We start from the raw sequence: 13,836 nt of genomic DNA on the forward strand, positions 1-13,836 counted from the left end.
AGTGTATTATATGAAAATAAGAACTATACAAGTAATATAAATATAGGCTAAAAACCTTTGAAAGATCATGTACATAAACTATTTTTTTTCTTTGTTATATACAAAACTAAGCAATCAAATGTTATACTCCTTCCTTCAATCCAATGCTCCCTTGGACCCGGGCATAAATTTTAATGTGAAATGACTTTTTTTGTGGGGGTATTCTTGGAATTAATTACGAGTTTTTCTAAGAAGATGCCATAATGTGGAGTTTTAATAAGGTAGTTACAAAGACATCATTGTATATACCAGAAATAGAAAACGATAGTTAAGTATGTCACCTAATTTACAAAGGATGGGGAACAATTGATTGGATTGTACAAATATAGAAAGTGGGAACATTGGAATGGATTGAAGGGAATATGTCATGTTAATATTATATCACTAACTTTTAATCGAGTTATTTTTTTTCATTATGAGAATGATTCTAACTACACACGTTGCTCTATTATAACGTCTCGAGTGTACTAATTGGATCCCTCCATTCCTCCACCATTTATCTCATACCTTATTTGCTAACCAAACAAGGAATTTTGCATGCTTTTGTTCCCCTCTCATTTCCCAACTCAACAAGGTCTTGATGATCAAGACATTTTGTTGTTCTCTACTACTTCTACATATAGACATGGCGTTAGTATATCAAACATTAGATGCACCAGATGTTGTATCTGTGATCAGGAACCTGAAACACAGGAGCATCTCTTTTTTGATTGTTTATATAGCAGACAGGCGCTGAGCTTAATTGAGCAGTGGTGTGGTTTCAAAATTGCAGTGGATTCTTATGCTAGCAGTGGTAGGAGTGACGTGCAGGGGCAAGACTGAAGAGGCATACTCATTATGTCATTTGGTCTTCCTGCTTCTACCATATATGGAGTCAGAGGAATAATTCGAGGGTGAACTTGATCCTTACAAGGCCTGAGACTCTGGTTGTTAAGATCAGGGAGGATGCCATGAGAAGGATCAGGTCAAAATTGGGAAGGCCTGCAGTGAATGAAGAAAGGACTTGGCTTCAGAAATGGGGCATTGTAGTCTAGACTCTGGTGGTAGCTTGTTCTAAGTGATGGCTGTTAGGGAGTTGTTTTATATTGCATATGCTGTCAAGACTCTCATGTAATTGTATTTGTTTGATATCAATATATATATACTCACATTTCACCCAAAAAAAAAAAACATTAGATGCACCATAAGAGTGTTACAATTAAAATAAGTAATGCAATTCAAGACATTATAATTGCAACTTATTTTAGTATCCGTGCAACACACGGGCAAGAAAACTAGTAAAGTATAATTATTGAGTCAAACTATTGTGAAGTAAATATATGGCAGATAGTTGAGTTATGTTAGGATTGTTGATTTGCAGCTAACGAGGAAGTAATAGTAGGGTATGTAAATACATGTTAATATGCTTGATTTAATAACTTATTATCAGTAAGAATTGATTTATTGTGAGTCGTTTAACTTGGGTTTCATTATTCGCCCGAGTTTATCACCGTATTTATGGGCTTTGAACTGTTTTATTCTTTAGACAATACTAATCATTGTACATTGTAATATTTTGATAATAAAATAAAAGGTAAATTGATTATTACTCCCTTATATAATTCACTTTTTGAAACTTACTCTCTTATATAAAGTTTTTTGAAATTTACTCCCACCACATGTAACTTTTATCAAATAATGCTCCCGCTTAATTATTCCGGTAACAAAAAAGAGAATATTCCGTCCAAAATTTGGAATTTGATACTAATTATTGTTGTTTATTATTGTATTGCTCTTTGCCTTATTACATGGCCAATTTAAATCATCTTCCTTCCTCCCAAATTTGTTAAATCTTTTAAGCTATCTATCAGTGTTTAACGAATTTGGGAGGCCGAAGATTAATTTAAATTGGTCATGTAATAAGGCAAGGGACAATACATTCATAAGCAATAAAAGTTAGTACCAAATTTCAAATTTTGAACGGAATATTCTCTTATATGTAATCGAAAGCATTAATATGGGAGCAATATTTGAAGAAAGTTACATATAGTGGGAGTAAGTTTCAAAAAAAATTATATAAAGGGGTAAGTTTCAAAAAATGAATTATATAAGGGAGTAATAATCAATTTACTCTAAAATAAATTTTATTGTATTTTTATATAATATATTTGTTTGAGTATATTTTGGATTTGAAGTGTAATTTCAAAATCATCAATATCTTGATGACAAACATAAATTATATGCAATAATCAATTTACTCTAAAATAAATTTTATTGTATTTTTTTTTTCAATGATGGCCCCAACCACTAATCGCTTCGAAATTCATCAAATTTATTAAAATGGAGTATATGAATTCTATGCTACAACCATAACAAATAAATCATCTGCAAAAATCATAAAGAATAATGAACACACAACTCGAGTCGGCCAAAATCCAGATTTATTCCAACACCATTGATAATAAATCATAAAAAATAATTAATATTATTTATTGTCAACAAGATAATGATATAATTAATCAATGATATATACCTGTAAATTTAAAGGTTGAATATATTTAATATATATCTATTTCACTGACCCCGCCTTTAGTAAAAAATAAAAAATGATCGAAAGTAAAATAACTGAATAAGGGAATAATTTACGAAACTAAAATTTGCATTAACTCATTTATACAATTTAGTAAAAGTTTTTTTTTTTTAATTTTCTTTACTTGGGAATTTGGGATTATGACACACGCTAAAAACACCGCTTTTTAATCAAATATTTAAAAGCAGGTCCGTACAATTTACACGGATAAATTTTTTTATTTTAAAACAGACCTGTGCATTTTTTTTTTTTTGCACGGGTATAAAACTAGTAACCGGTTATTTACCAGATCATCGCACTTACACGGGAAATATCCAACAAACAAAAGATCAACAAGAAAATTTACACCAATCAAATCAGGCTGCTTTCGTCACTGATAGCTATCATATAGCAATCACTACGATTTCAGGGCATCTGGGTGCGTGATAACCCTGACATGTTCGGTTCACCGGCCATTGGATGTATCAATTTCAATCAATTAGCCCCATTGAACTGTTTTTTCTACTTGGACTTCTTGACTGGAGGAAGTGCAGTTATATATGCAGATTGAATGCTTTGCAACTGATTCACGACAATTATAGATTGTAGTCATCAGTAAAAAGATGTCAATGGCGGAGGTAAACACAAAGCTGACCATCATCATGAGCGATGGCTATAATGGATGAAAAGGAATCATCGACAGCCACGTGTGAGACCCGTTTTCCTAAGAAAGAAAAGACATCAGGCGAGTAAAAGGTCAAAAGAACAAAATTTGATCACAACTTTCTTGTAAAATAAATCAAGGAGATTCATTAATACACTTCTCTATTAAAACTAGCTTAGATTAATCACAAATTACAGGGAGAATACTGAATAGTACCAATGTCTATATGCTACATCCTCAAGCAGCATTTATTTCAAAGTTTATAAAACTCCATCAACCATATAAACACATGAATAAGAATGCTAGATCAAACATTTTGAAGCCCCCTTTTCAGACAAACATACCTGCACGGTGATGCAAACTCCCAAGCTGATTTCCCGTGGGCAACTCCCAAATGTCCACATGTCCCTCGTATGTACCAATGATGCCAATGCCAGATGATGTACCAATTGCAGTACTGATGACAAAGCAAAAACAGTACAATAAAAATTAACAACAATAAAAACCAGCACCTCACAGGCTCCCGCTTATAACATTGCCAGGAGGGACATGATGTAATCAACCTTCGGTGAGTTTAACTCAGAGTTTTTTTCTGGAAAAATCAGTGCCTCATACGCTCCAGATTAGTAATGAAGATTGCATCGGTCAAACGTTATTTCACAATATACAAAAACTATTTAGTGAGTCATTTTGCTTTATGCCGTCATATTCCACAGACAAAGACTATCAAAACAAGTACATGAATAAAAAAACAAATAAAATAAATAATTCAAGTACCTTGAAGGAAAAGCAGCTCCCATTATAACTGTACTTTTAACCAACAGACAAAGCCTCCAACATCCATCTGAATATGAACAGTAGTTGCTTGAGGAACTGGCAGATGGAACACTCGAGTTTGAAGAAGTGTACATAAGAACCCAGAGAGCGATATCCTTCTCGTCTGTTAAGCATGAGATATTGACTTCATTGTGTCCCGAAAACCACAATGTAGTTTCTTCCACAAGTTTCTTAACACGTTCCTCCATGAAAATTTTGTCACTAGATACACTCTTACTTTGCCACCTAAACAAACTTACAGGAAGATATTCAAGGACTGAATTTGCTGGAGCAGAGAACTGTGAGACTACAGTACGCTTGGCTATGTCCCTGGCAAACCCAGGACAAACAAATATTGATTATTGGTTTGATGAAGGTAACAGAAAAAACATTTAAAAAGGCAACATGCAAGGACATTCTAACACAGTGGAAAGACAGCTTACCAGAGACTGAATTGTCCATAACCATTATGCCCAATCACCATAGAAGATGATTTAGGAACTCTCTTCAACTCTACGATTCGTGAAGGAAGGAAGTCGTTGCTCAGAATTATATGTTGTTTCATTCGTAGACTGCAGTTGATCAAAGACATGACATGTAGAAGTTACTACATAAACAGAAAAATAATCACACAAGTGGAACACATCATCCCCACTAAACTAAAAGAATAAGAAAACTCAATATTTTTCCAGCCTAAATGCATTCTCCTATAAGTGGGCCTATTTTTTTGTCATCTTAATTCACTACAATTCAATACATTATTGGGCCAACGAAAAATTCAATGTGAGTATAATTTTTTCGGTAAAACAAGAAACTCGGTGGGCCCCAAACATTGATATTTTATATTAATACTAGCTTATTTAATAATAATAGAATTTCCATAACTATATGCGCAATCTTTGCCACAAATAAAATATTTAGTATCCTATATTTCTATACACAGAAAAGTTCTAGCTCCAAACATTATAGTGTTTGTATAAAGTATAATATAGATTATAGAGTATAATTAATACAAATAAAATCTCCAAAATCTTATGATGTATAAATAAATTTTGATGTATAAATAAATTTTGCCATTTTAAATAACGTACAAAAATTAGCTATGATGTATAAATAAATTTTGACATTGAAACTGAGGTTGATTAAAGCTAAGTAAAAAAACCAACTGATTATATAAATAAAACGTGACAACTTCGCTCTTTTTAATCTTTCCATCTTATACAACTATACAAGCTAACATGTTTTAATGTCCAATATAAAAATGTGATATTATTATTTTTATTTTGTGCTTTTTTATATATTCTCTTCATAAAAAGATCTAGGATGCTATCATTATTTTTAATAATAAAAATAGGTTCACACAAAAATAACTTAATCTAAAAGTCCTTTGAATAATAAACTTTTTTTTAATAATATTACATACTATTATAACTACAACTTATTTATGTAAAAATTTAAGCTCAATTAATTTAACCCTCACAAATGCCGTGCTAAAACACGGGATCTCAACTAGTTTACATGAATCTGAAAACAGTCTGAAATTATTAAACTGAGAGCAACTCAGGGCACAGGCATACCGAGTCATACACTCGTAGGAAAAATAATATATGGATAGTTGAATTGAAACACAACGCACGCAAACAACATATTTTCTATAATACATTCTTGGTGATGCGGATGTTAAATCTATAGAACTCAAAACCTTTCTTTTTCCAATATAGTCCAATTGAAACTCAAGTTGAGATATTAGAGCCTAGAATGTGAACTCCCTGTCATTAAGTAGATTAGTAGAAGCACAAAATCTTATTGAAGGTGCATTTAGGGACACAATGAAGTCAATATGCACCTTCAATATACCCTTTCCTAGTGGGCATTTAGGGTTCTCTTATACCTTAGTTCTGTAAACAGTAGACCACAAATGCCTTAATAAACACTGAGCAAGCACCAAATTTAGTTCCAACTCCTCACAAATTAGGTGATCTTGGCTGTTACAGTTGATAATTAAAGAGTTTACCTCCAGGTTGGATCCATAATCCAGATGTAGATTCTCCCACTCTCATCCACAGCAATCAGACATTGTGGTTCGCAAACCAATATACAATGAACAGCATAAATTGTATTAAGCTTCAATATCACTGAGGCATAGCCCTGTTGGATTTGCACAATCTTTACAGCATTTTCTTCAAAGCAGCAAGATTCACATTGTGGACATGAACAATTCAGATTATTCTCCCTGCACAGAATGTCAATAAAGCATCCTGCTTGACTCTCCTAATACCGGTAAAAAGTATAGAGGAAAGATAAGAACCTGCAATAAGGCATCCTGATGGAATCTATTAAGACCAGACCACTAGCATCTGGTGTAAACTGCAATCCAGATTTGTCCATGGCAACCTAATCAAGATGACAAAAATAAAGAAGTTAGCTTACTCCCTGTTGGCTACTGTGACAAGAAGATTGTATTTTATGCAACCAAGTGCTTATTTACTTCTCTGCCAAATTCATCCTTTAATAAAGGCAATCTTATCGATGTATGGCCAACCATATCAGGGCGTCCTTGACTTGGTTCCTTACTTGATAGCTTGTATAGAAATAAATCCCTTTTCCCATCTTCGGCAGGACCACATGAAACACAAATATAGATCTCATGGCCTATATGAGCTAGTTTCACTGATGAAATTTGCATTAGATGAGAGTAGCAACCAATAAGCTTTATGTTATCCTCGATCTCAGATCTTCTCTGTTTTGCCGGACAATTAACACCAGTATAAGCTATATCTTCTTTAATATGGGATGTACAATATTGAGAACCACCACCCCTGGGGTCTGAAGTCTGATACACAGATTTGCAGTGTAGGGCTCCAGTCTTATTTTTCCTGTGGTTGTGTTGTGAATTTCTAACATGTACACCAAATCCATCGATCACACCATCCATTGTGAAGGCACAATTCAAAGCATGTTCTTGTGCTTGCAGTATGGAATGAGTGCTATTCTGACCCAGAGCCTCTTGAGCATTTTCATCCTTTGGATGCGAAATTTGTCTTTCAAGTTTCCCTTGAACATCAAGTGAAGTTCTGCTCTGGTCATTATTGCTAATCCCATGCAATTGACAAAAATCAGATGAAACCAAAGTTTCAGCCTCATGGTCTTTTTCAGGAGCACAGTTGTCCCCATTGTTCCTAAAAATTATGCTCTCTGACAAAGGAGCGCTATATTCTGCCTTCTTTGGAACTATTTTGCCAAGTGAAGAGTTCTTTGGTACAAACCCTGCAGAATCCTGGCTGAACATATCTGTAGGGCATTATAGTTAATAAAAATAAGCGGAAGAAAGTTTCTGAACTTCAAAGCAGTTTTATATCAGCAATTTAAGTATTTTATCTTCAACCCATAAATAAAAGGCCTCGTTTATTTATATATAGAAGCTAGATACAATTATATTTAGAAACAGCAAAGAGCAAAAAAAGAACGCAAAGAGAAAATACTAGACACCACACTGAAAACACACAAATTTGAAAGGGGATCAATAAGGGAGCAACAAGTCACTGAGAAGTCACCTTTGCCGTCAGGAATGGTATCCCCTTCTGTCTTTTTGCAGCTATGTTCAATAAACTTAGAATTAGCCACTGCAGTAGACCAGTGATCTTTTCCTTCGAGAAAACGGTTTGTTGGGATATATGTTTGGCAGCCTACTGTAAAATGAGATTCAGGAACGCCATCATTCTGAACACTTGTGTTGCAATTCTTAGGAAGTTCTTCATGATTGAATGTTTCTCTGCGTCCACGAGTCTTGTTATTAGTATTTTTGTTGTAGAATAACTCGGTAGCCTTATGCGAATCAGATGAACTTTTCCCAAAAGGTTCACTCTTCTCCTGCAAATCATTTAAAACTTCTTTGGCATTTTTATAAGACAGTGGCAGCTTGTTGCCGACAAGATAATCCGATTGGTCATCATCCAAGCTGTCTGGAACAATGTCTTTGACATTTTCCATCTCTGACTCAAACGGGTTAGCATAACCACTAATAGGATCTGTCCTTTTTACCCCTTCCACATCTGATTTAGCATGTGCGCGAGCTGCAAGTATCACTAGGTCATTCTCTTAATTTGGTAAAAAGACAGACTCCCTTGATGCAATAAATTGATTAAAGTATAAGCCTGTAACAAACTTAACATTGAACATACCTGGAGAAATGTCATCAATGATAGGAAGAGTCCCTACTAATGTATTGTCAGATTTTCGTCCACAAGAGAGTTCTTTGGAGGAACTAGCTTTTCTCCTTTTCTTTCTTGATGAATATGTCAGAAACGGGATTGCTCGAGGGAGAAGAACTGACAGCATTGAGTTAGCTATATCTTCACCAGCTGTATCAAAATCACTTTTTTCAGAACTGCCAGTAAAGTAACAATTTATGGCTTCTGAATGTGATCCAGTGATCGGCTCTTCAGAAATGACCATATCAGCAACTAGTTCAGTCCTGGATGTAACATTACCAATACCTGAAGTGCACAAACATACCAAAAAGTAACAGTTTAAAATAAATGACATGAAAACTGCATGAGAAAAAACTGAGGTATTTTGTATGATGTGATCATTTATGATGGCAGCAGGTTGCTTACGTAAAGAGAACACAATAATTTTTCACATTTATTTCAATCACCACAATTAACAACTGACACGATCTAGGATTTAACAGTGAAAGTCTTTGCATCTCTCGACAGTGTTGCCAATCATACAAATTTGACATGATATTACCTTGCCGAGTCTCCGATGTATCCTGAGCACAAATATAAGCAGAGCGACTGATCTGGATACTTGTTAAGACTGGTGGCCTAGAGTCTAGTCCATCAGGTACAATTCGAGCATTTCCATATTCTACTTCAGTCACTGCAGAAAGTTCATGTTCTTGAACCCTTGTACATTGCCTGTCAAACTGTTAAACATTAAGGGTGTGTGTATGGAGAGCATTTGAGGAGGGGAGGGGAGGAAGATGGAAGAAAGGGAAAGAGATGGAAGGAAGGAGGAATGGCGTAAGGGATATGTTGGAGGGATTTTGATCTGTCTAGGAGGGAAAATGGATCATTCAATTCCCCCCCCCCCCCCCCCCCCAACCTTATTTGCTAACCAAACAAGAGAAGTTGTATCCCTCTCTCTCTCTCCCTCCCCTCCTTTTCCCTCAACTTCTCTCCATCCAAACAAGCCCTATGGATCTACTTCTAACTCAACTAACGAATTTGAATATAAAAAGTGGACAACATGTTCAAGAATTCTAAGTACATGATTCTGAAATTATCCATGATTAAAGTTAGTTTAACATCTCTATGTGAAGCAAAAGTAACTGAAAAAATTAGCAAGAAAAAATCAAACAATTAGAGATCTTGAGTAATGTGTTTTCAGAAATGAACGGTGTGCTTACTGATTTATTTTCGTGAGGCAAAGAAATGCAGGAACCTTTTCCCCTGCTAGCAAGGTCGCTTTGCCCGTCTACTATAGAAGATTTTGCTTTTGAATCATCTAGAACTTCTATATATTTGATAGGCAGACTATGACCTGACAAAGGAACATTTTTCCTGAGCTCCATGTCAGATAATAACAGTAAGGGTCCATCAGCCTGATCGATTTCACAAAGACCAGTAGAAGATATAACGGGTTCACAGTTATTGGTCATCCTTGTGTTACATAGATCTTTGCCAATATCAGCCTCACTTAAAGGTTGACATATCTTTTGGCTTTTCTTGCAAGCTGATTTTGTGTCTGCACCTCTGCAAGTTCTCCTTCTCTTGCCAGTAAGCTTGGTTTTGTCAAGGGAAGACATTAATTCAGGAGATTGATCTTTTAGAGGGTGTCCCACATCTTGACCATCAGCAGAAGCTTTACTCGCATTGGTAAATTGTGAACTCTGGTTGGAGGCATCATTTACAGAAGCTAACAGCTCCCTGAGTAGTCTCTGGACTAATGCATTTTTAAATCCAAAGAACTACAAAGTACACAAGGATAATGATCTTAAATTTGGTAAATAATGCCGAAGTAGAATGATACAGATTTACAAAGCAATAAACTGCCCTAGAAGAAACATGCATAAAAAATGATAACATTGTTTCCAGCAGTTGAACCAGTCAAAGACTCGTCATTGTAAAAACCATAAATGCATAATCCAGAACATGCAATTCGTGAAAACAAAAGAATCTGAGAACAAGAACTCATCTGATTAAACGAACATGTGTCCAATCATTCCACTATTAGATTTATATAAATTTATTAGTTTATTGTCAGAGATTGCATCATTCAAGGCTGTTCGAATGCTCAAGACCACACTCAGGAAATGAGTGCGTCAACATCCAAGGTGAGTTCCCAGGCAGCCAAAAAAGCTAAACCAAGTTGAAAATGAAACACAAGAATCTTGTGAAATCAGATATGATGAATGATAAAATACAAGACTCCATTCAGATAATGCAACCACTGAACAAGAACTAACAGCAGGTTCAAAATTCAGTTCAAAAATTTGTATATTGGAATATTGGATCATGAGTAAAAAAGGAGAATTGCAAAAATAACATTATATGAAAATACTGAATAAAAACTAGAGAACCACTCCTAGAGGTCCTACAACAGAACCAGAGTTGTCTAACTCGATATGAACACATAGCATACGACCCAGAATACACTCCTCATAAAGTGTCTGATATATAAATTCTAAGCAAACTGCTTAATATGAATATGCTCAAACCAATTCGCGATTTGCTGAAGGATGAGTGGATCCGGTAAACCAAATAGGAACATCACACATGCCCACAATGAACAAAAACCTCCTAAGCAAATGAGATTCTTGCGAACTAATTCAATTCAATCCCCAGGTGCTCAAATTATCACAGTATTAAGGTCATACCTATCACATAAATGCCTATAAAATCAGAAAACTATATAATCTCTACAATTAGTGTAAAATTTTGTTTTTGTTAACAAAAGAGCTTGATCCCACAAACTTCAGGACAACTTTAAAACCCCCTGTCATATGTCGGAATTTAGAAAATTGTCAAAAGATGGATCATACAACTCCTTATCAACCAACTTTTACCACTTGTGTCCAGATTCCAGGCATACATAAGAATGAATCCTTGGGCCCGAGCAAGCATAAACCAAAGGCTCTAAGTCGAACAGATTTACCTTTCTGTCCATTTCATTTCAGAAAAGCTTTTTTAACACAGAAAGATAAACGATCTCCAAATGAGGAATTAATAATCCACATCTTTCCACATTTACCAAGTAAATATACATTGATTAACTTATGTCTGCCTGCTTGCTCCCAACTCTACAATTCCTAGTATTACTGAGCTTTCATGAGTGTATTAGCAGAACAGCTACTCATCTGTCCAGGAAAACATCAAATTCTGCTCCTAGTAACTGAAACAAACTCCAAATCACATTCAACGTCCCCTGACCCCTAATTTTATTGCCTTAAATAGAAGTAAAGCCTAGAAAGTACAATCTGATAAAGAAAACATAGACAACATTTGATGTACTTGACGCTAAAATCAAAAATTTTATCAACATTGAGAATTGGATGACCTTTAACTTCTTAAAACACAAGAGCGGCATCAAAGAACTGGTTTCACTACTCTTACAGGATTCATGTTATAAAAAAGAGATAATAACATTACATGTAAAGTACTTTTGAGATCCTAACAGATGGAAAATATGTACCTCCACTCCATCAAATTTACCAGAAAATCTCTTTCCAGGCAAAAGTTTCACCCGAGAACATCCTTTCTTCTGAAAGTTTTCCCACGCTCTATCCGGGGTTTCTCCAACACCAGACTTTTTGTCATTGGATGTAATCTATCAAAAGGCAAGAAAAAAGACCAATTTCCTCAATTCATTACCTTTCAAATGTGTTTTGAAAGAAATCGACAAATCAAACATTATACACCACACCTGAAATATAGGCCCTTTTGTGCCCTCGTAGACTTCCATCTTATATGTAAGCCCATTGTGAGTTCGAAGGGCTTGATAGCCAATCGGATAAGGATAGCGGTCTTTTCCCTGTCCAATAAGCAATGATTAGTGTGAAAAGAGTTGGAAACTATTGAGTAGAAACAAAATACTGCCATACTAAAGGAGTTACAATTGACCACAGAAACTGCCCGTGCTTGATTAGTCTCTTCGGTGTGTTGATTATGAAAATTGTTCCTAACGTAAATTTCAGAATATTAAAAAAATGGCAAGAAAATAAGAAATTCAGGTTATCCGATCTTGCCTTAACCCCCCCTCCCCCCCAACCCCACCCCCACCACCACCACCCCAAGTCCACTCTTCAAATACCCAGGCACGGCAGACAGTAGTACAAAACAAAAACAAAAAATAATCAATCACAATGATCACTGATTATTGAAAGCGAGTTGATAATATAATTACTCAGAATACGTAAAATTACCTAACATGAGTCGGTAGAGCTAAGGAAATTTGTATTCATCTTGTTTTAATAATCTCATGCACATAAGGTCCTGGCATTCGATCATACCATTAACAATCAAGTTTACTTCCTTAACCCTAGAGTTAATTGCTTGATCTCCTATTCTTCAGTAGTCAATACTCTATAGCGCGCTAATTAAAATTTTCATAGTCGTTAACTCGGTAAATTTATATAACTAAACGCCTCCGAAACTTTCTAATAAACCAAAAATCGACCAAAGAGACATGTCATTGCTTGCATTTAGTCATCATTGGCCACCATAGACACTTCCATTACACAGGAATAAAACACGATATCGTCTCCGGAAATCAGCAGCAACACAATAGTAATCACTTATCTGAAGTTCCAAACTAAGTTTAATAAATAACGCATACTTAACAAAGGAAGGAATCTCAAAGCACATGGAATAATTGATGAAACTACTAATTAGCATACATCTAATCATCAGCTGGAACATAGTATAAACTTCAAAGTAAGGAATAAACATTAAGATAGGGGAGATTTAGAAAGAAGAAGAATACAAACCCTAGAGGAGCTCCAGTACTTTTTATCCCATTGCCCGGAGTAGAGAGTACCAATTGATACGATTTCAAGGTTGTTGGAGATTGAATCGTCGTGTGGTTTCACCATAGAGTTCAACAAGAAATATCACGAATCAAAATTGGGGGAATATTACTTCAATATTATACTTTTCTGTCCTGGCGGGAATTCAATTTTTTGGGAGTGTTTTGTGCGCACCATTTTGAGACAACTTTCATTTTGTACCAAATATTCAATTTTTTTATGCAAAAAATTTTAAAAGCTCATAACTCGTGTTTACGAATTTAGAGAGTGATGATTATTTTTTCAAATCAATCTATCTTTCCGAGAACTTCTATTTAAAAAAAATCGTATTTGAATCCCATGGCTACGACTTTTTGTATGTCAATTTATTTTTGACCGAACAAACTTTGAATGACCATATCTTTTGGTCACGAGTTCCAAACTCGACAAATCTTTTTCAAATCGTAGTTCTCGGAAATATGATCGATTTGAAAAAAAAATCGTCCCTTTCTGAGTATGATGCGGGAGCAGCATGGAACGAATGAGAGGAGCTGAAACTCGGCTACATAACCCGTGTAGGAGAAGACGGGGTCCAAAACCGAGTACATATCCTGTATTCGGGTATTACTAGTATTGGTGCCCGGCTTCGCTCGGACTGCCGCTATTTACCATTAATTTTTTTTTCATAAAATAAAATTACTTAAAGTTGCATAACCCATAAATTTATCATTAATATATTTTTCTATGACATATCCTTAA

At 35.0% G+C, this 13,836-nt stretch overlaps 1 protein-coding gene across 1 annotated transcript; it reads right to left on the bottom strand.

Annotated features, from left to right (window-relative positions):
- Positions 1 to 2,785: 2,785 nt before the first annotated feature.
- On the bottom strand, positions 2,786 to 13,266 carry LOC141623875 (uncharacterized). The gene is made up of 14 exons (XM_074440026.1): positions 13,060 to 13,266; positions 11,997 to 12,104; positions 11,766 to 11,900; positions 9,481 to 10,041; positions 8,820 to 8,997; positions 8,249 to 8,563; positions 7,622 to 8,140; positions 6,556 to 7,358; positions 6,376 to 6,461; positions 6,082 to 6,300; positions 4,511 to 4,639; positions 4,029 to 4,397; positions 3,596 to 3,708; positions 2,786 to 3,311 (listed from the first exon to the last, which is right to left on the bottom strand). Exons 1-14 carry the CDS (start codon positions 13,162 to 13,164, stop codon positions 3,214 to 3,216), a joined length of 3,738 nt encoding a protein of 1,245 aa, XP_074296127.1. The 5' UTR covers positions 13,165 to 13,266; the 3' UTR covers positions 2,786 to 3,213.
- Positions 13,267 to 13,836: the final 570 nt, after the last annotated feature.

This window comes from Silene latifolia, chromosome X (genome assembly GCF_048544455.1).
Source record: "Silene latifolia isolate original U9 population chromosome X, ASM4854445v1, whole genome shotgun sequence".
Lineage (NCBI taxonomy): Eukaryota > Viridiplantae > Streptophyta > Magnoliopsida > Caryophyllales > Caryophyllaceae > Silene > Silene latifolia.